The sequence below is a fragment of the Drosophila eugracilis genome, unplaced genomic scaffold, assembly GCF_018153835.1.
Source record: "Drosophila eugracilis isolate 14026-0451.02 unplaced genomic scaffold, ASM1815383v1 contig_2167, whole genome shotgun sequence".
NCBI lineage: Eukaryota > Metazoa > Arthropoda > Insecta > Diptera > Drosophilidae > Drosophila > Drosophila eugracilis.
In genome coordinates this window covers 775,719-797,086 of record NW_024573052.1, presented here as the reverse complement: position 1 = coordinate 797,086, position 21,368 = coordinate 775,719, and the positions used below count along the sequence as shown (strand labels likewise).

General features: G+C 46.3%; 5 protein-coding genes across 9 annotated transcripts; 1 reads left to right on the top strand and 4 right to left on the bottom strand.

Moving 5' to 3' along the window:
- Positions 1-132: 132 nt before the first annotated feature.
- On the bottom strand, positions 133-1,457 carry LOC108103726 (ataxin-1-like). The gene is made up of 3 exons (XM_017209325.2): positions 991-1,457; positions 715-937; positions 133-655 (listed from the first exon to the last, which is right to left on the bottom strand). Exons 1-3 carry the CDS (start codon positions 1,077-1,079, stop codon positions 305-307), a joined length of 663 nt encoding a protein of 220 aa, XP_017064814.1. The 5' UTR covers positions 1,080-1,457; the 3' UTR covers positions 133-304.
- On the bottom strand, positions 1,452-3,268 carry LOC108103725 (probable dolichyl pyrophosphate Glc1Man9GlcNAc2 alpha-1,3-glucosyltransferase). Its single transcript, XM_017209324.1, has 4 exons — positions 3,126-3,268; positions 2,160-3,074; positions 1,985-2,095; positions 1,452-1,923 (listed from the first exon to the last, which is right to left on the bottom strand). The coding sequence occupies exons 1-4, from the start codon at positions 3,191-3,193 to the stop codon at positions 1,482-1,484; spliced, it is 1,536 nt and encodes a 511-aa protein (XP_017064813.1). The 5' UTR covers positions 3,194-3,268; the 3' UTR covers positions 1,452-1,481.
- Positions 3,269-3,405: 137 nt separating this feature from the next.
- On the top strand, positions 3,406-6,113 carry LOC108103679 (nuclear transcription factor Y subunit gamma). The gene is made up of 3 exons (XM_017209257.2): positions 3,406-3,609; positions 3,758-5,132; positions 5,200-6,113. Exons 1-3 carry the CDS (start codon positions 3,437-3,439, stop codon positions 5,626-5,628), a joined length of 1,977 nt encoding a protein of 658 aa, XP_017064746.1. The 5' UTR covers positions 3,406-3,436; the 3' UTR covers positions 5,629-6,113.
- On the bottom strand, positions 6,025-10,209 carry LOC108103680. Its single transcript, XM_017209258.1, has 9 exons — positions 10,057-10,209; positions 8,927-9,844; positions 8,418-8,845; positions 8,194-8,345; positions 7,917-8,133; positions 7,499-7,849; positions 6,656-7,438; positions 6,341-6,561; positions 6,025-6,286 (listed from the first exon to the last, which is right to left on the bottom strand). Exons 1-9 carry the CDS (start codon positions 10,193-10,195, stop codon positions 6,136-6,138), a joined length of 3,360 nt encoding a protein of 1,119 aa, XP_017064747.1. The 5' UTR covers positions 10,196-10,209; the 3' UTR covers positions 6,025-6,135.
- A 1,345-nt stretch (positions 10,210-11,554) lies between these two features.
- LOC108103678 (coronin-7) lies at positions 11,555-21,259 on the bottom strand. Of its 5 annotated transcripts, none has more exons than XM_017209253.2 (15): positions 20,927-21,259; positions 18,715-19,237; positions 17,859-18,045; positions 17,241-17,797; positions 17,028-17,180; positions 16,320-16,868; positions 15,365-15,548; positions 15,225-15,298; positions 14,962-14,994; positions 14,713-14,885; positions 13,731-14,642; positions 13,324-13,669; positions 13,120-13,255; positions 12,963-13,063; positions 11,555-12,903 (listed from the first exon to the last, which is right to left on the bottom strand). In XM_017209253.2, the coding sequence occupies exons 2-15, from the start codon at positions 19,021-19,023 to the stop codon at positions 12,811-12,813; spliced, it is 3,807 nt and encodes a 1,268-aa protein (XP_017064742.1). In that variant the 5' UTR covers positions 19,024-19,237; positions 20,927-21,259; the 3' UTR covers positions 11,555-12,810. The 5 variants fall into 5 exon arrangements, with proteins under 5 accessions (XP_017064742.1, XP_017064740.1, XP_041674405.1 ...); XM_017209251.2 differs by having other exon boundaries at positions 21,032-21,259; XM_041818471.1 differs by lacking the exon at positions 14,962-14,994 and having other exon boundaries at positions 21,032-21,258.
- Positions 21,260-21,368: the final 109 nt, after the last annotated feature.

Here is a 21,368-nt window from a genome sequence, read left to right as displayed (position 1 = left end):
AGCAAGATTGCTATGGACTCCTTATTTAGAGTTTTGAATATCGCGACACGATTATTGCGTTCGGCGATATAAACTGTTGAATGCATGTTGTATCGGTATATTGTCATCTCAATTATCAGGCATCCTCCTCTTTGCGGGCATTTTTAAACTTTATTTAATATTTGGTAAAATACAGAGTAATTGTGCATTACAGAGTACAGTATTGTAAATAAATTATTTAACGTATGCGACGTATCCCGGGGATATCGCTAAATATATCCCTAAATCGTCATATACATTTGTGCTTTAACCGGTGGTATGTGGCCTAATTTTGTAGCTTTTCTATCATGTGCTGGGTGTAGACGGCCACAAAACTGGCCATCTGGGCGTACACCTGGTACGGATGCTCAAATGGGGTCAATCCATAGGCTCCCGCGGGAGGAGAAGCCATACTAGTTGGCAATTCCACTGGCGGTGGGGGAGGTGGGCACGGTGGCGGCGGGGGAGGACGTGGTGCCACGGGGTGCTCGCGCGGCACCAACGACAAGCAAATATCGCCCACCTGCAGCTGCTGACACTTGAGCTCGTACAGCTGCAATGACAATTGCGGATTACAGGACGCCCAGCCCTGTCCATAAACGAACATTGGATGACCCGGCAGCACCTCCAAGTCCAACTGAAAATAGGGCAAGGTTGTGACCAAAATGTCAATGAAGAACAGTCATCTAAACCAACCTTGGCATGCTGTGTGTCATAGCTAAAGGTTAGCGTTACATGGTTGGGGGATCCCCGGTTGATCCGGACCACTGTAGCCTCCCGGAGATCAAAGAGTTGGCTTCGTAACGCTGACTGGATAAAGTCCTCCGTGCGTATGTCCTCTACACGGCGTAGGGCTCCTGTGGCCAGTTCAATGTAGGATCCCCGGCGGAAGCAGGAATCGGAATCGTCAGTAAACCCACTGAAAATGAAACCATTGATACACTGGATGGGGAAAACCTTCTCCCTTCATACTTGCTGGACACCTGTTGCTGTGGCGGAGGCAGTGGCCTGCTGATTGGATCGTAACCGTAAGCATTTGAGAACTCCATGTGCATCTGCATTTCGACCTGTTCGGCTGGACGGAAACTTATCAACTGAGGTAGTTTCCGCCTATGCAAGCAATTGATATATATTCATTCAGCTAGCGTGCTTTCCACGGGATTTCCAGGAATGTCACCCACTCGGCCAGTCCGGCTGTTACCTGTTTTATGGCCGAACCGGCAATAATCTGGTCTTGGCAACAGGTACGCCGCTTAGACGCCGGCGAACGCTACCTGCATACTGAATTCCGTGTAACAGCCATTGTCCTTTGCTTCGCTTGGACCAGAGAGTCCTGACCAGAGGCGACGGCGGCGCCGATTTGGCTGTTGCGCCAGGCGCCTTACCGACTGGTCGCACCACCACTCTGAACGCAATACGTGACCCATTGCGGATTTCTGCTGAAGCCCATTCTACTGCTCCTTTTATTTGGTTTTTCGTTTTCTCTTAACAGCGGACGTGGAAGATGAGGATGCGATGGCCACCTTTCCCCAGCTGTAGCCGAGGGCGTACAGATAGTAAGCCCCAAAGAAGTAGAGTACTCCCAATGCCGAGTACACAGAGGTCAGCAGCAAAGGCAGGAAGGGAAAACGTTTGTCCAAGTGCAGCAGGAATGAAAGCAGATGCTCGTAAAATGGAATAGCCAAAAAACCTAGCATATAGAGCCACTCCAGGGCGTGGAATCCTCGGAAGCCGGGAAAGATGCGATACAATTGGCCGTAAAGCATTGCCACGTACGACATATACAGGGAATACCGGGGAATGTATAGTTCCGCGTCAAAGAGTAGCGGGAAAAGAGAGAAGTAGCCGGCCACTCCGAGGATGTACGCGTATCTGGCATCCTCCCGGTTCACAAGGGTCAACAGACTGTAAGTTGTTTGGGATGTTAGTAGGAGTCCTCTTTTGTGGTTAATATGGGAAAACTTACCAAAGAGGAATGAGCACCATTAGTATGGCCTTTTCGTGGACATGCCACCCAAACACAAAGGAGGAACAGCCGCACAAAACCACGGCTCGCAGGAATACCAGGGGACTTTGACTGAAAATTAGTAAAAGATTGGAATTAGGCTTAATTCGCAATAAAACTTGGATGCTCAGCTTACTTCTTGGGACTCCGAAAGAGCTTCACCAAAATGGGAATCATAAAAAGAGCTGTTAAAGCGAATGTTATGGGTGGTGTGATGGCTGGCAGCACCGAGTGCCTGACTTCTTGAACTAATCCTGACGTGGTTGACGAACCGGCATCCTGTACTCTTAAAACTCCAGCGGCTACCTTGTCCGCGGTGTTGTAAAGGGCCCAAAAGTTGGGGGCCCAGTAGGCGTGCGTCAATCCCCGCTTAAATGGAAATAGGCGGGAAAGGACCTGCGGTAATTGCTGCCAGAAGGGTCCAAAGGACACGGCGAACGGAGTGAGTCCCACAGCAAGCAACTTGATAAAGGCAGCTACTGTGGACACCACACTAGTCTGTTCCAAGCAGTAGAATCTCAGCAGGTAGACCCCAAAGGCGGGAGCCATGTACAAAAATATATGCTTGAAGTTGAGAAGCACGGCAAAGGCAAAGGCGCTCCAAAGGTAACGGTGACGGATGAGAGATCCTATGCTCAAGAGCAGTATGCCGAAAAGGAAGCCGTTGTACTGGAAGTGGATGTGGTCCACAAAGAGTAGTCCCACGTTGAGCAGCAACAACATGGAGCCGGCAAAGTGCTGCTGCGTGTCTCTCGCCAAGCCCAGTGATCCCAGGCAACTGCGCACGCCAAGCACATAGACCAGATCTGTGATAATCACCGAGAGTCTCTGGAAGTAGATGGTACCCTTGGACTCGTAGTTGAGGTTTTGTACATCCACCATCCCTGGATCCACGTACTTGGCCACCTGCGACAGCAGCCACTCAAAGTAAGCGAAGAACGGCGGGTAGTCCAGTGTCCATTCACTAGTGGCCTCCACATACCAGCGATCTAATGGCAAACTATTGGTGATGGCCAGCCAGTTGCGATGAACCTCAAAGTCTGTAGAATGGCTATTCGTAATGTTTAATTAGATCTAGCACTGGAAAAGCCACAATACTCACTAGGCAGGAATCAGAAGGATCTTTAACCCGGTGGCTATGCCCACCAAGTGCCAGAAGAGATCCTTCATCTTCGATTTAGTTATGGATTGGGATTGGATTCGGTTTCGTTTCTTATCAGCGGTATGTGGTGTCCAATTGGCGTATCCAAGCCAAATCTAGCTTGGAAGTAGACAGAACGATGTTATCGATATTTGCATATCGATATCCATAGCTTAAACACATCTGTCTAGAAAGTAGCCAGAATAAAAGAATCGTGTTATCGTTATGTTTTCGCCCTCATCTTCGCCTGGTCACACTGGCGTTCGCGGTGTATGTGTGTGCATTACGCATTTGCTTTGCGAATTACAAGCGAATTAAAACAATTATTGTGGACACAAGCCGGTCGCCAGAGTCCCACGGTTGCCGCCAACGCCGAGCTTAGGTCTCTAGCCAACCGGGTCATGTACGCAACCAACAATGGCGGCACAAACAAGGCGCCAAACAGGTAAGTTTTGCCCGCAAACCGAGCACAAGTCCAGCACCCCTCCCCCAAAACGGGCGGTACAGCCGAGATTTTTGATATGCGCCGCTCCTTTCTGTTTTCGTTTCGTTTGTGAATTGCCAATCTGAATCTGAATGTGAATTCCCTCCAGCAATGCCACATCCATGTTTGACAACACCATCACAGTGACGCCCATCAAGATGGAACTGGGACAGGCGTACTCCAAGTCGCAGAATCCTACGGCGGCAGTGACCATGCAGCGGAGGACTTCCAACGCTGTGGTGGTTACCACTTCCACCACCGCCCAGCAACAGCAGCAGTCGGGGCAGCAACAACAGCAAACAGTGCCCATGGCCAGCGTAGTTTCCAATGCATGCACCTTAGTGAATCCCAGCATGAGTGTGACAGTAGCCACAACTGGAGGCACGGCTAAGGAGAAGACTACAAAGGCCACACGGGCTCAGGTGGTCCGCAAACCGCCGCCAACCATCGATAATTTCTGGCCAAATATTGTCAGCGAGGTGCATGGGATTGGCCAAGTAGATGCCAAGCACCAGGTACTGCCGCTGGCGCGCATCAAGAAGATTATGAAGCTCGACGAGAATGCAAAGATGATTGCCGGTGAGGCGCCGCTGCTGTTCGCCAAGGCTTGTGAGTATTTCATCCAGGAGCTAACCATGCACGCCTGGGTTCACACCGAAGAGAGCCGGAGGCGGACGCTCCAGCGATCGGATATTGCCCAGGCCATTGCCAATTACGACCAGTTTGACTTCCTTATCGACATTGTCCCGCGTGAGGAGATCAAGCCGTCGTCGACGCAAAAGGGTAAGGATGGCAGTAGTTCCAGTTCGAGTGGAATGACAGGCTCGACCAGCAGTGCCGCCTCCACATCTAACACATCCACCTCTAATGCGGCCGCCTCCGTGGCTGGCACTGCTTCTGCCACGGGCAACTTTGTAGCCAGTGGATCCACCGTACCTGCGGCCACAGCTGGTGGCCTCAAACTGGACACCACAGGCACAGCAACCGCCGCGGAGGTGCTTGGCTTTAGCACCGTAAATCCGGATATCTTCTCAGCGCAACTGCAGCAACAACAACAACAGCAGCAACATACCGCCCAGCAGCAGCAACAACAACAGCAGCAGCAACATCACCAGGCACATCCACAGCAGGTACAAATTATCCAGCAAGGTGCTGGTGGCCAGCAGCTGCAGTATTTTATCGCGTTACCCGGTCAGCAGGCGGCGCAGCTTGTGCAACAGCAGCCGCAGCCTGCTCAGAATCATTTGCCCAGCAGCCTGGGCATCAATATAGTGTCGGCTCAACAACCCACCCAGCAATTGATCCTGACCGCCGGTCCCAATGGCCAACTGACCGCCACACCAGCGCCGCATACGGCCGCCCAGCAGCAGACGGCCCTGCTTCAGAATCTCGCCCAACAGCAACAGCAGCATCAGCAACAACAGCAGCAGATTCAGCTGCTCCAGCAAGTGGTAACGCCAACGGGGGAACTGACCAATGTGCCGGTAAGTGCCCGTAGACCTATTTGTATTTCCAGGTTCACTCATTAATGCGGCTTTTCTTTTCTTTTAGATCGCCATCAATGCCAACCATTTGCATCTCCTGCAGCGCTTGCAAATGCAACAGCAGCAACAACAACAGCAGCAACAACAGCAGCAGCAACAGCAGGTTATCATCCCAACCCAACTGCTGACGGCGCAGCAACTTCTCCAATTGGGTGGAGCACCCACTGTGGCACATCAGCAGCAGCAAGTACAAGTACAGCAACAGCAACAACAGCCGCAGCAAGTGCAGGTCCAGGTCCAGCAGCACAATGCCAATCTCACACAGAACAATGCCAGCACGGTGACCAGTGGCACGCCGATCTTTATTAACTCCACCATGTCCAGTGCCCAGGCAGCGACGCAAGCGCAACAACAGGCAGCGCAACAACAGCAGCAGCAGGCCCAAACGATCTCCACCATGTCCACGGATCGCACAATAACCGGCGGATTTCGGTAAAAGCTGGGATAATCTAATCTACGGACGGACAGACGGACAGTTGGCAATCATATCGAAGCATCGGGAGGCATTGGAATCGGGCATTGGCAACGGGCATTGATTGCGCCAACCCACTGTCATCCAGCACAATGTATAATATTATAGTTTATGTAGGTGTATACGATTGTATATCGGAGGAGATTATATATAGCTAGTGTCTAAGTCGTAGGCATGTGTGTAGAAATGATTTCTCAATTGTAATTTATTGCTGACCCTCCCGCCCCCTGGCTGCAGGTTTCACCTCCTCCAAAAAAAAAACACCGCCACCTCCACCACTTTTAAACCTAGCACTTAGAGAGATTAATGGGTAATCTAGTGTATGACGAGGATGCCACCGGTCCAAAGCATAACACAGCGTTTCGCGTGGCATCCGCGGTTTATTATGTATTTGTACTTCTAACTAAGCTAAGCTCTGATAAACAATTATAAGCCACCAAGGACTATGTGCCAGAAAATCGCGCTCTGTATTTATTTTCTGGCCAGGATCTTGTTAATATCCTGCAACTCGCGGGTGCTCCATGGTTCCAGGGGATCCGGTGGCGATTGCGTTTTTCGGGTGTAAGCCGATCGTCCTCGCTGTCTGCACTCCTCAGGATCATCGCTCTGTTCCGGCGAAACTCTGCCATAGAAGAGCACTGGCTTAATGGATGAATTGCACGCAATTATCACTTACTTGTTCCTGCGACGAACACGCGCACTCTTGGCCCGACGAGCGGCCTCATCTTGTGCTGGCTGGCACTTGCGCAGGTGAAACTGTTTCATGGTGGCGTGTACTTCTTCCGCTGTGGGTAGGTCCTCACTATCTTGACCACCGTTTCCATCCTCGGTTTCCACCTCTGCTTCTTGTTCTATGGTCAGCACCTCCTCCGACACAGCCTCATCGAAGTGAAAGCCCTAGGATTAAAGGTAACTCTTTTATTAAGACATCCTACTTGATGTTTTCGACGTTTCAGTTATCGAGTTGGTTTTCTTTACCCTCTTCACTCACCGTGTCAACATCCACGCCAGGTGGTGCCCACACCGAGGACATGGGTTGAAATTGACCGTGGCTGTGACTCTCGAATCCCTGCTGATCCCGTCTTATATCCGCCTTAGACAATGCATTGTGCGTCCGTTTGGCCAGAGAGAGCTTTCCCAGAATTGGTCCACCGCTGTCGCTCTCTTCGGTCTCCACTTCGGCCAGCATGGCCATGAACTCCTCCAGTTTTTTAGGATCAACGATGTCTTTCGGATCCTGGAACAGATTACTCAAATTGGATATTGGTAGGGGTATGGCCATCAAGTCTGGAGGAGGAGCTTCAGTTGCAGGAACGGCAGGTGATGCTGTGGCCCTAGAAGCGACAGGTAAGGGATCCATCTTCTTAGCTGGTGGCGCCTGCGGTTGCGTCTTCATCGTTTGCTCCACCAAATCAAATGCCTTATTGGCCAGTTGCTGGAGACCGGCAAAGTAGTGGGGATCATGGGTCTCCGGTCGCTGGTCCGACATCATGATCAGTTCCCTAAACGGATCCGGTGCTGGAGGAGCAGGCGGAGGAGCTGTCACCGTTCGTAGAACAACGCCATTGGAGGAGGCCGGATTGTTGGCGAAGGTAAGCATATCCATGGCATTTGTGAAATCCGAATCTGTGTGCAGATTGTAGGGATCCTTTAGCTTCTGCTTGGTAACCTTTACGGGACTGGAGATCGAAGCACGGCCCCACATGAGACGACGCATTTCTTCTCCGGTCATTCCGCGCTTCTTGAGCGCCGTTAGTGTTACACGACCCACACGCTATGAAAGATTGGTCCATAGATGTATTATAATAAGTACCTTCCTTCTACCAACTCTTACCTTCCAGTTGGAGACGGCTCCTTTTCGCTGCTTGGCCCTCGTTTTGCTCTTGCTCTTAATAACCATCACGCCGCGCACTTCAAATCCCGAATCGTCGGATGGACCCAGTGGAATGGAGTAGGCCTCCAGATAGCCCTTAGCATCCGCCTGCGGCACTGCACGCTCCAGAGTGACGACGATCTTGGCCCACTGTTTCATCCACTCCTTCTCTGATTGCTCGATTACGGTCACATAGGTGTTGCCCATCATGGCAATCAACATGTTAAGCAACAGAATAGGCACAAAGATCATAAAGATGACGAACACGGTCTTCGAGAGATTCGGGTACGTAGTCTGGTTCAGATCGGGATACTGCAAAGGAAAATTTTCAATATTCAAAAGGAACTCATAATCCTCATAATCATAGGGAATTCCTTACATTGTAATCGCCCAAGGTCGTTTGAAATAGGGCCATCCATGTGCTAGTGTAGGTGTTAAACATAGTGGACTGCACTTGGGGATGTCCCTTGTACAGGAAATAGAAGGCCTGCGAGAAGCCGCACAGAACAATGCAGTAGATAATGCCAAAAGTGAACATGTCACCCGTGATCATAGAGTAGATCATGGTCACAAAGGGACCCGTTAGCCGAATAGCACTAAAATAATAGGTTTTAGGGTAACTTCTAGAGGAACAGTACCAAAGTTATCTAACTCACCCTGCGAAGAACATAAGAAGGAACCAAGAACCTGGAACAGCAAAGATCAAGATGGCCTCTTCGGTATCGGTGTCTCCAATAAGACGAAATGGAATGCATGCCAGGATTAGTAAGTTGGAGAACAGGAAAATAGCCTTGGCCGGAGCATGGGACTGGGAAATGTAAGTAGAACAAAATATAATAACCCATTTGAATCTATAGTCCCATTTGATTTAGATCCTTACCAGTTGCTTGAGAAATGCGGATAATCCCTGGTTCTTGATCTCGTCTCCTTGCTGGAAGATGACGTAACTTAGGACTCCTGCTAAAGTGGCAAACTCGGCACAATAACGGGCCACCGTTTGGGCATTATAGTCACCACTGTCGCCATCGCTCCCGCCATCTGATTCAATATCCTGGAGAGCTGCTGCCGATGGATCAGAGCCGTCGGAATCCTCACCCTCACCTTCTCCATCGTGAGCAGGTCGCAAATAAACTGATACGGAGAGGCACAGTAGATGGGTGGACAGAATGAGCAGGCGCTTCAGAAACTGGTTCTGTGCAAATGTTTTCCATTTTTCTTCTAAAAGACGCTGAATGATGCCGCCGTCCAACATGTCCAGATGCTCGGGCTTGGTTCCATTTAGGATAATAAATAAGGCGGAATTCCAGTCTATTTTAATTAGGAATTGAGATAAAATTTACCAATAGAATAACATCATCTCGAAATCAATCAAGTTTCGTTAATACTCACTGGTCCTTCCGTCAGGCAGAAGTGTGTCCAGCGCATTAAGTGGGTATCCGGAACAGGTGATGTTGCTGTACCGCCAGAACTCTCGAGCGGACAGCTCCAACATCTCGCGGAACACCTCAGCTCGACCCAACTTACAGGCCAGTGTGAGTGGAGTCAGTCCCGTCTGGTTGACAATGCCATTCTTGGCCGGAGTCTTGGGGTGTCGCAGTGCATAGCCGAACATGTCGAGCTTATCGCACACCACCACCATGTGCAGAATCATATTGCCGAAGGAGTCCTGGGCATCTGGATCAGAGCCGCAGTCTACTAGCAGATTGTAGACACTCTCGTTGGCACAGCAGGCGGCCCAAGCCAAAGGATATTCACCCATGTAGGCCAGCCCCTCATAGTCGGTGCTCTTGGCCGGATGCGCCCGTTGCTGATCACGTGGCAGAAAGAAGCTACCAATTGCTCTTTGATTGATATCAGCTCCGGCTTCAATCAAATCCGCTACCAGCTCGTTGTTGCTGTAGGCAATGGACAGATGCAGGGCACTGGCACCCAGATACTCCTCGCCTTCCATCACATCTAGCGCTAGATTGGGAAACACTCTGAGCAGCACTCTCGCCAGCTTGGTGTGCACCTTGGAATCACAGATGATGAGCACATGAAGCAAACTTTCACCCAAGGCGCCGCGGTACTGCATCTGCCAGCAGGCCTTGTGGTCCTCCCACTTGCCCAGAGGATCGTGGATAGAGAGTGACGCCTCAATGGGTATGGTCACCTCGGTGTGATCACGGTACTTCCAGCGCAGGAACTCCGCCCGGTTGATCACTTGTCCCTTGCCATCGTTGTACATGAATACGCCGAACTGCTCGCGGATTAGCTGCTCCACAGCAATCAGTCCACCCGAATTAATAGCGTCGATGAGATCGCCACCTGGTCAGGATTTGTAGATATATCATTATGGATGAACTGTGCCACATCTAAGTTTTTGCCTTATACGAACTAGTTTCCTAAGATCTGGGTAAGCATAACCTATCTTCACTTCTAGTAATGTTCAGTCTTCTTAAAATCAAGCATATTTTAAGAGGATTAAACAAGTGTAGTTATAGAAGATAGGGTCACCAGATCCTTTACTCATTACTCACCTCTTTTGTAGTCCGCCAGCTTGTAAAGTAAGCACTTGCAGGCAGTGGCCGAAGATTGCGAGATGACTGCATCCAAGATGGCCCCGGGCTTCATCTCCGGTGCCTTCTTGCGCAGGCATTTCTTCAGCAGGAACTTCATATTCGCCGCCTGAACTCCACTCCGTGCTCCGACTAGAACTGACCTTTTGGAAAAATGCGCACAACCTTCTTTATTTGTTTGTTCGATGACCCATGATATCAAAAACCAGAGAGACAACTCGTTGTCCTGGCAACCAGGTAAGAAAACCAATCGGAGGTAAACTGCCTCCAGCCAAGAAAGCTTTTTGAAAGAATAAAAATGTAAGTTAAATTATGATTTAAATTGAGATGAAAATAATGATTTTTTGTTTTTAAATTATAAACTCTCCAGTTAAATGATAAGCTTGTTAATTTATATTTTCCGTTTGTTTTTTTATTGAATTATGTATATAAATATATTTTTGCTTTCATTATTATTATTATTGTAATTATAACTTAGGGCTAGAGTATCGGATGGGGGATATCGGATATACTCGTACTGTAAAATAAATTGTATAAATAATGTGTATGCTTCTTCTGATTCCGATTCTTCTGCTTCTGCTTCTGATTCTGATTCTACACTTCGTTCACTTAATCCATCCTTTAATCTTTCTTTTTTTATATTTCTTCTCCTTACACTCATACACTTAATCGCTTCGATTTCCGCTGTGAATCATCAATCAATCAATCCTTCACTCGTTTATCATCGTATTATATATCGCTTGAAGTTGTATTTTCGTATATTGGTATTGTTATAGATATATATAAATATAAATAAGAGAGACGTTCGAAAATCGTAATCGAATATGGCTAATAAATACAGAATGACATAATATCTGCGGGCGGTCAGTTCGGGTCAAGGGGATTCGAATTGGAATTGAATTTGAAGATTGGGTTTAATTGGGATATACGATTTTTGTAATTATAGAACTGCTTGTTCCCATTTCCCCGATCTCAATCGATCCCATTCAACCTTTTGAAATTCATCATTTTTTTTTTTTTGGGATAATCTCGGACATAAGTACTATAGTCTGGGGGCGTTAGACGGGGCAGATCAGAATGTTTTGCGAATACTTGTCTGTGTCAGTCGTTCCATGGCGTTTGGATTTAAATGCATCTTGGACTTCGATTTGGAATTGCTGGGCTTCAGCTTGGGACCTTTTGCTTTGCGACGTATATATGCCTATAACTATGCGTATGGTATGTGTGTATATATAATCTGTATAATAGAACCTTGTCTAGCACAATATTGCCCGTTACCCGAGAATTGGTTGCTGCTGGTCTGTTTTGTTTTGAAAGAAGTCTGATTTTAGATTTGAATTTGCCACGCTATTCATTAGCCCTATGCTGTTGTATCAGTCGTTTTAGCCAGGATATCGAGTTCGAGTTCTTGGCCTGTTTTAGTTACGATTGGTATACAAAATATATAATATATATCATGTGTATATGTGTAAGTGTATATTCTATTGCAAGTACAAAAAGTTATTGCCTATGGGTGTATGCTACTCGAGTTACGTTTTCTATTGCCTTTCCTATTACAAACGTGTACGTTACACGTCTTTCAATGGCAACTTATTACTTTCCCCTTTCTAATTTTCCATTTTGTTTTTCGTTAGTAGGGGACCTTTCGGGGAGGAGGATTCAGAGGATGGAGATGGGCAGCTGGGTAACTGACCCATCCACTGTTCAAGTCTTTTCGTTATACATTTTGGAATTGTTGTTTGCATGTCTTTTCGGTTTGATTCGGCTGTTGCAGTAAGTTTGATTTTCGCATTATACAGTACAAAAATTGTCTCGCTTGATTGTTATTCTCAGCATTATGTTTTTTTTGTTTTTGGTTAAAGTCTATATGTTTTTGTTTCTTGTCTTGGGTTTGGGTTTGGGGGAACGTGAATGGTGGGGATCGAGCGATGCGAAAGACTAGAAGAGATGTTTAAGGGCATCATCGGCTCGAAATTGGGTGGGTTTATCCTTATGGATTGATTGATGGTAGGGATGGTAGAAAGGGGGTGAAATGATTTGGAAAAAAAAGGGGGAAAGACAGACAGACACACACTCTCTTTCTCACTCACTAGCATGCAGACATGAAATAAACTGAGAGGGAAATACATATGCGTATATGTAAAAGTATCATCTAAGTCATTCTCCTCACTTTTCCTATATGGCCACACAAATTGAAGGTCAAAGGAGAACCCAGGAAATTAATTGTAAGTGTAAACACCTAAATAGGCTAAACTAATTTTGGACTAACTACTTAAATAGCACACAAAAACACAAACATATATAGGTAAATCAAAAAATTAATAAACACACACTCATAAAAAAAAAACACACAAAAATATACGTTAAACAAAACGAACAAAACTGGCTTATGATTTGTAATTTGGCAATTATTGAGCAACTGCAGTAATTGGCGGAGGAGCGAGGAACTGAATGCAGGGTGGCTGATGGTGGCTGAGGGATGAGGGTGTGTGTACTGGAGTGTTAGTTTTACTTTCGGCTTAACTACGAGTTTCATATATTCACTCGCCCACAAGTATATATATGTTTGTTGTATATATGTCGAGCATTTTTCTGTTTTGTCATGATGCCGCCGCGTCATGTCTAGATTGGTAAAAAAATTACGCCCATTGGTTAAACGCTAAATTGTGAACTTATTTCCATGGTTCATGTCCGCCGCAGACGCTGGCTATACTGCTACTCCTGCCACTCGTTCTCGTCCACGCCCTCCATGTCGTCCTGCTCCAGCTTAGTGGTGAACTCCATGCGCGCACTAACCGATTTCTGGATCTGTTAAGACCATTTCATAGTTTAAACAACTTTATACTCGATGGATGGTTTGAGCTCACCTCCTGTTGCTTGTTGATCTCGTATTCGGACTTCTGGCCTCCGAACTGGGGATGATCCGGCTTCTTGATGGGCTGCGCTGGTACTTGCTGTATGGAAGATACTGCAACAGGGACAACATTAGCTTATGGTTTTCAACCAGAGAAATTCACCACTCACATGTCTCCATGCCCTCCGGCTTAAGGCTGACCTTGGGTGCCGCCTTGTCGTTGCTGGCAAACCAATCCTCGGCGCTTAGCGTGGCGCTCCAATTGATGCGTGTAGGTGGGAACAAATCGTCTTGGAACAGCTCGCTCTGCAAAACGGACAAATCCAGATAGATATAAGACCAGAGAAAACACAAAAGAAGCACCTAAAACCTACCTTAATGCGGGGCACTGTGAAACTCAGGGGCTCAATTGTGGTGTTGGTCAACCGATAGGCCTTTGAGAACTCCACGCTGGCCACGTCACAGTGGTTCTTGGTGAGAAAGCTGAGGCCCTGGTGCAGGGAAGTGCAACGATGGTGCGATAATGGGCAGATGTACGGCTCCTCGTCGGTGATCTCATAGCAGTAGATTGTGGAGTCACCCTTGCCTGTAACAAACAGTGTAGAACTATCCTCATCATAGAAGGGGATCAATATCGATGGTGACACATCCAAACTGGCCGTGTTCAATGGCGCCGACAGCTTTTGAGCATTATACACGCTAATCTGTCGCTCCGAGACCCTGAAAAAATTAATGATATTCCAGTCAGATAATTTTTATGGTAAACTCATTAAGGTCATACTTGTCAAAGCCGGTGCAGACGATGTAATGTCCATCCAACGCCCAGGTGATCCGAGCTCCACGAGTGCCAACTGGTCCATTACCTTCTCGTATGGGTGTCTCCGACTTCCTCGGATTGTACACTCTAATCTTGCCATCCTTGCACACGGTAGCACCCAACCGGCCACAGGGACTCCAGGCAAAGTCGAAGATCTGATCTGTGTGCCCCGACAGCGAGCACTTCTCGCTCATGGTGCGCAAATCCCACAGCTTAATGGTCATATCGTAGCTGGCGGTTAGCAGAACATCCGCAGCCAGTGGGTGGAAGCGTATAAAGTAGATCTTGTCCAGGTGAGCGGTCAGCTCGCCAGCGGGTGTGTTTGTCGGTTCGCTTAAACCGCCGGCTTCAATATGCCAGATCTTTACAATGCCATCGTCGCAAGCCACGGCCAATCGCTGGGCATCAAACGGATCCCATTGGAAGTCCATGATGTTGCTGCCATTCACGAGCGATGGAATCACTCCATCAGGCAATCTTCCAGGTCGACTCAACTCAAAGATGGCAATCTTACCGCCAGGTCCAGAAAGAGGGACTGCTACGCGCTCCTGGTTGGCATGGAAGCCATTGCACTCGCCCGGTATCTGGCGACTCAGATTGCGCAAGTTCTCAATGTGCGTGGATTTGTGGCCGGGAGTGCCCTTCAAGTGTCTGAACTTGGACACCTTGCCAAAGACGGTGGAGGTGCGCTTGGTGCTGGCTGCACTAAAAGCCGCCTCTGTGGCGGATTTCTTTAGTCCAGCGCCATTTCCTCGGCGGTGCTCCTCCATTAGCTTACCTTCCGGCACCGAGATGCGCTTGGTGTCGATCACATTGCCCTGCTGCTGTTGCTGTTGGCTGGGCTTCAGTGGCTCCACTTTGGAGTGCTCGCGACGCCTAAGGATTGAAACGACAAGATAAGATTACTGGGCACAGGAATCGGTTTAGGCTTGTATGTTTTACTAACAATGGCACTGGAGACTGAGGCTTTTCGTCCACCTGACTTTTTGAGCGATTCTCGTATATGCGCCGACGCTCAGCAAAGCTGCTTCTGGAAGAGCAGCTTCGTCGTAGATCCGCATCCGTGCGATCCTCTCCTTCCGTTGAGTTCTCCGACGACTCAGAGTTCTGCTCGAATATCTAAGAATAGCGATAAAAAAAAAATTAAGTGGTTAGCTTTTGAAGGATATTCAAGTTGGGCATCCTATTAGCAGACCTTATCGGATGATTCATCATCGTCAGCCGAGGACTACAGTTGTTATAGCAGTTCCGGTTGCAGAAGTGGCAGTAATTCAAGTTCAAAAGGTGTAAGTTGGTTTTTAGGGGTTAGTTGAAAGTAATCAGGAGCGTTTCAAAGTTAGTTAAGCAGAAAAGGACGAATTTGGTTGTTGGCACAGGCATGTAAAAGAGGGCGATCAGAAGGTTATAGTAAAAATGGGAGTGGATTATATAGAGACCCCATTTGATTAGCGATCTTACCTTGCGGCGCTCAGAGGTGGTCAGCGATTTCTGGACTCCATTTCCGGCCACCACGGGCTCCCTTTCGTGTTTCTCTGCAAGTAAAAGTTAAAGTTAAAATTACTTTACAATCTTTCCATTAAGCAAATCGTTCCCCGTACTTTTAATTTCGATTTCCACAATGAGATCCGGTTTAGCCCCCTGGGCGGGTGTCATTTCCACTCCGCTGTCCTGGCCCACGTTTGAGATATTCTCATGGGATCCCGGTGCCAAGGGTACGGCGAATACCTTGTCAAACGACACGTCACCAGTGGTGCTGGAGAAGGGCTTCGGGCCCAAGCGTGGCTGTTGGTAAATAAAAAAAAATTTAATATAAGATCTAAAAAATATCCGTAGCAAAATCAAAATTTTCTCGTAAAAATAAAAACTGAATCAAACTACAAACTGTCTGGATATAAAAATGATAATAAACAATAAGAAAACAATATGATATCGTTATCAGATAAAAACGTAATCCCTATTTGTTTCACAAGAAAAACAAACGTCAAACCATCTGTAACTAATGATAAACAAACATAAAGCCCTGAAATATGAATCAGTATATGTTGTGATTCTGTTGATTTGATAATTGGCAACAGCAATTGCTTTGTCAATATCAATAAAACGAACAATATCAATCAAATCCAAGGAAAAGCTACCTGAGTGCAAGAAAAAACCAAAGAAATAAACAGCCAAATGAACTGTTTTACTCAAAAGTAAAATAAATAAATCAAGTTACCAGTGCAATGATATAAAACCCATTCAACAGGGTAATCTCGAAATACAAACAATAAACAACCTACAAAAGTTAAGTAAACTTCTAGGAATAAGCAACTGGAAATATAAAAACAAAAGAAAAGAGACAACTTATTCTTTTCAATAAACAATAATTATGTCAACAGATGCCTAATAAGATGTCCTTTTTAATAAAAGAAAACTGAAATGAAATCAAAATAATTTTAAAAAGGTGACATTACGCCTTGAAACTACCAAAAATATCAAAACAAAACTTAAAAAAACAAAACAAAACAAGCAAGGAGTGGCTGGATATGGATTATGATGTGATGTTGACAGCACCTTATAGGCAGACGCAGCGGTGGTGCGTGGCCTCGGGCGTGGAGTGTTGGTGCTGCCACTTTCCCCAGCGGAATCGCTTGCTTCCGGTAGGGAATTGTTACGCGAGGTTCGCGGCATGGGCTTCGGTGGCGAGTGGCTGCCACTGGCCGAGTGGTTGTCCAGACCACCGGACGAGGAGACTTCCTCGCTGCTGCCTGTCGAATGCTCCTGCTCGGTGGGTGACTGATTGTCATCCTCCTGGGACTGGGCATAGCCATGGGCCTTTTCTTTCTCCGAATCCACCTTATATTTGGCCTCGAATTTGCGTATGAGCTCACTGCACTCGCCATCTGGCTGGGATTGCGAAGGTGTGTTCTTCTTTCCATTGCTCTCGTTACTGTTGTCATTACCGTTCTTCTCCTCAAAGTTGTTGCCCTTGTTCAGCATTACAAAGTGCTCGTTATCGTTGCGCTTGGCCTGCTGATTTGGAATTGGTTTTGCGGTGGTGTTACTCTTGGCCCGCTGATTCTCCAGGTTTTTAACGAAATCGCTAAGATTGCCGCGATGAATCTGCATTGATGGCCAAATAGGAGTTAAACGAAACACCCAATACATTCTGACAATGAAACCCTAACTATCTTAACCCTTGAAGTCTTTGTCGACCAAAAAATTCCCTAATACTCTATGGGCAATTATATACAAATTACTTTTTATAGGAAAATAACTTACAATAATAGGCTCATCGCCATGCTCACGCTTGGCGGGATCCAGGCTCATCTTCGGCACTGCCTGGTTGCTGCCATTTAGCCATTCACCTGCCACCAGTTCCGTCTTGTAGCCAGTGGTTTCGGGATATAGATCGGCGTGGAAATCACGATATGTCTGAATATTTTGTGGTATTAATATTATTTTCCTTGGGACTTAAATTTGCATATTACGCACCTTTCTGGGCACCTGGTACATAATGGGTATAACCATGTTAGATGTTAATTGCAACACTCGGTTAACCTCTGCCTCCATGACTTTGAGTGCCCGCTTGGGCACTAGACAAGCTCCCTTCGTTTGCTCGCCGGTGTGACGCAATCCCTCAATCAAATACGGATCCTTGTCCGTAATCTCCAAATAGTTAATTGTTGTGTCACCCTTTCCGGCTAAGAAAAGCATATTGGTATCGGGATCGAATAATGGCATTAGTATGCCCGTGGAACAGTCAAGTTCGAGAGTCTTCTCTGGTGTGCTGAAGTTACGCACATCACGAATGATAACCTGTCGCAATCGGGCCGCATCGAAGCCAGTAGTTAGGATGCGCTGCTGATTTCCAAGCCACACAACCCGCGAATCCTTGATACTCTGGTGTGATTCAGCAGTCAACTGAATGGGTGAACCGGCGGCTCGGGGGTCGAAGATTCGCACACACTTATCCTTGCAACTGGTGGCCAATACAGAACCATCCTCGCGCCAACTGGCCGACTGTATAACCTCGGGATGCTCATTGTTAGCTGCGGAAAACCAAATTACCTATATTTTATGTTCATAGCAAAAGAGGAGGTGTTAACTTACAGAAGATCTCCTTTTGGGTGCTGAGATCAAAAAGAGCTACGCAACCGGCGGCTGTGGAGTACATCAGGCCATCAGCCGTTGGATGGAAGCCCACTGTCTCCACGCGTCTCTGCTTGTGTGAAAAGATGGCCTCAGGATCGGAGAGCGACTGCTCTAGACCTTTTTCTGGTATGTGCCAGATTTTAACCTATAGATTGCAATAAGAGTTGTTAGTTGATTACGAAGGGGAATTTGATGTCATGTTTGTCATAATCACTTTCATACTATTCATTTTATGACTAATCTGATAATACTGTTCATAGCTTCTGGTGAGGTATTCCTATAAATAAAACATTATTGTTTTCTTCTAGTGATAAATACGATTGATACTCCAGAAAAATGTTGATCTGAAGAATATGTTGTTATTTATCAAATTATATGGGAAAAAAAGAAAAAAGTGATACATTTTCTGAGTAATTCCCCTATTTTTTTGGGTAATCATCATATTCAAATTAGCTCCAGAATTCCACACAAGTGGATGGACATATTCATGATGACAAGTAAGTCACAATGATGACTTAATTAAAACTGTTTCCAAATGAAGATTTTTTTATTTCTTATGATTTAAATTCCTAAATGTTTAGAGTATTCCGCGTTTGATCCCTGGATAGCATGACAATTGAAAACTTAAAAACACAGTGAGATATACATATTTAGAAAGTGGATATCCCTTGGTTCTGAATATAAAATGATCTACTAAGGATTCTAATTTTTAAGTAGTTTTCCGCCCATACTACCGACTTACTTTCCGACACTACCCTTTTCAAAAACACTGCCTGACCTATATCCTAGTCCAAACGATAAATATATCTCTTACCAGGCAATCCTGCGAGGCGGTGGCCAGCAAACCGTCGTGGAAAGGGGAAAACTTGAGGTCCGTCACAGTGTCCGTGTGCCCGTGGAGTAGCGGCATAGTCTTGCTCTTTCGGCCACAGTCGTCTAGCGGCAGGACAGCAACACTAGATCCAGTGTGCTCCCAGTTGAAGGCCATGAAGGCGCCGGAGGCGGCGATGTTGTTACCGTACGTCTGGTAGCTTCCCACGCAGATCTCGCGGACGCAGGCCTCCGCCTTGGGCACAATGGGTGCGGCATTTTTGTACTTGGAAGCCTTGAATCGCCAGGCCATGTTTGGCTACTTGGTTGAAATGGGCTTCGATCCGATTTGATGGTGATCCGATGCGGATGTGGATATGGATGTTCTCTGGTCGAGCGTATAGTGTATAGTGTCGATTGTGGATTGTATATGGTCGATTGTTGCTGGTCCGCTAGTCCGGTGGCTCCCTCTCGTTCGCTCCAGTCGCTCTCTTTCGCTCAGCTCAGCTCGCCTCTCAGTTTCGTTTCTGGAAAATGGCAAACATAGCCGTATAAGTATGATATCACTTGGGTGCGCGGGGGACATTCCACAGTTTGTTATCGGTTTGCCGCCCGCTCCTGACTCATCGCCATCCGAATCCGATAAGGCAAACAATAGGCGATAATAAAAAAATAACATTTAATAAAAAAAAGAGAGATGCACTTGCTATTGCGACGATACGACTATTGAAAAGAGAAAGCTGGACAAGAATGGTGTCCACTAAAGCCGGATGAGCCAGACCAACCAACACTCGCGCACTAGGCGTGTGTTTGTGTATGCCAATGTTTGTTTGTACATCATCAGGAAAGGCGAGGAAAAACACTGGGCAAAAATGGTGTGATCCGACCGTAAGGGTTAATATGCCACACCTAAGCGTTAGCGATCCTTGTAAATTCACTTTTTTCAACTCTCTTAAATTTTTTTTTTAATTTAACAATTTTTAAGCAAAATTAGTATTACAAACTGTAGTTTTCTTCAGTAGTGCAGCTGGCAAAAAAGGAAATAAAAGGAAAACACTTGACCAAAATGGCAACACAAACAATACGATCCATCTAGCAGTAAGGGTTAATATGCCACACCTAAGGGTTAACGATCCTTTTGATAAATTTCATGGAGAGTTTCACACACACAATCACGTACACAACCCACTTGGCTTGCAGTACGTGGATAAATACAGTGAACCCTGTATAACGTGAACAAGAAATCCAAATTGCGCTACACATTTGATTTTTTTAAATTAATATTTTAGTTAACAGTTTTTTTTTCGAGGCCGCACTGTAATTCCCCAAGTGCAGTTAGCAAAAGGCGAGAGAAAGAGCGAGAGAGAGAAAGAGCATGCGCCAATTCAACTGTTTCTGTTTGTTAGAAAGCGGCAAAACAAATGACCACTGTGGGGGAAAAGGAGGCGACCAAGCAGGTATTGGCCAGCCACCAGGTAATGGGGTCAAGTGATTTAGAAAAGCAAAAATCAAAGGCAATATAACAGACGTGTGATGTTGCAAAGTGAGAGCGAGAAGGGAACAGGTGCAACCTGCAGGAGAGCTGAACAGCTAACGGTTAACAGGCGGCGTGGGAGAGCAAAAACCAAAAAGGAGCGGCCATCTGCATCCCTAATGCTCTCCCACTCTCTCTGTTACGCTTGGTTGGGGGTGGCTAAAAACAAGCCGGCTAACTTTTTTGTTGTTTTCACCCACTGCCCACTAAACACACACACTACATACACACTCATATATAGTTATATATATATATATGCACTCCTGGTGGTTGGTTTTTGGTCACGTTGTTGTTGCTGCTTTATGCATTTATTGACATTTTCCCCGAGGTTTACTTAATTTTTTTTTGCATATATTGCAGGCGATTATTGGGTGTTACTTTCTAGTTGCGTGCAATTAATTGTGCATTTTCTTTTTTTAGTTTCTGTTTTCACGATTTTCTTTTTCCTTTTTCTATTCCTTTTTGCAGCACACACCCTGGCGCCGGCAGCAGAAGAGTAAGAATCACAAGCGGCGGCAATGACAATGACAACTACAAATGCAACCACAAAGGGTGCGGGAGGGGGTGGTGCAACTACAACAACAACTGCGCAAAGGCGACGCCGCTTTTTTATGGGCAAACAAAGGAGCACTTTTGCACACACATACACTAAAGTTGCATCGCTGCAACTGCAACAACTCACACACGTTGAGATAAGCACGCAGTAAAAAAAAACACACAAGCTAGCCGGCAAATAAATTGCCGCTAATATTAGTTAAATTTCGAATTCTGCTTGCAATTAAATTACCAATGCAATCAATAAACTACGCGAGATCTCAAATTTTTTTGTGTCCAGTGTTACCAGATGGCGAAAAGGCTTTCCGCCCAGTCCATGGATTAACTAATAAATCAGGGGTAGAATAATATGGTAACACTGGCGCGCAAGGACAACATGAGTGAGAGTGCTTTTCGTATTGCAGTTAATAGTAGACACAGACTGTTGTGAATTTAATGAAGTTTCATTTTAAACAGTTGGTGAAGAAAACTACACAATTGCTATACGCGAAGTACACACTGAAAGCCATCGTAACCGCGGGAGAAAACACTACTGGACTGCTTTTATTTTCGCGCGCTAGAGATGGAAG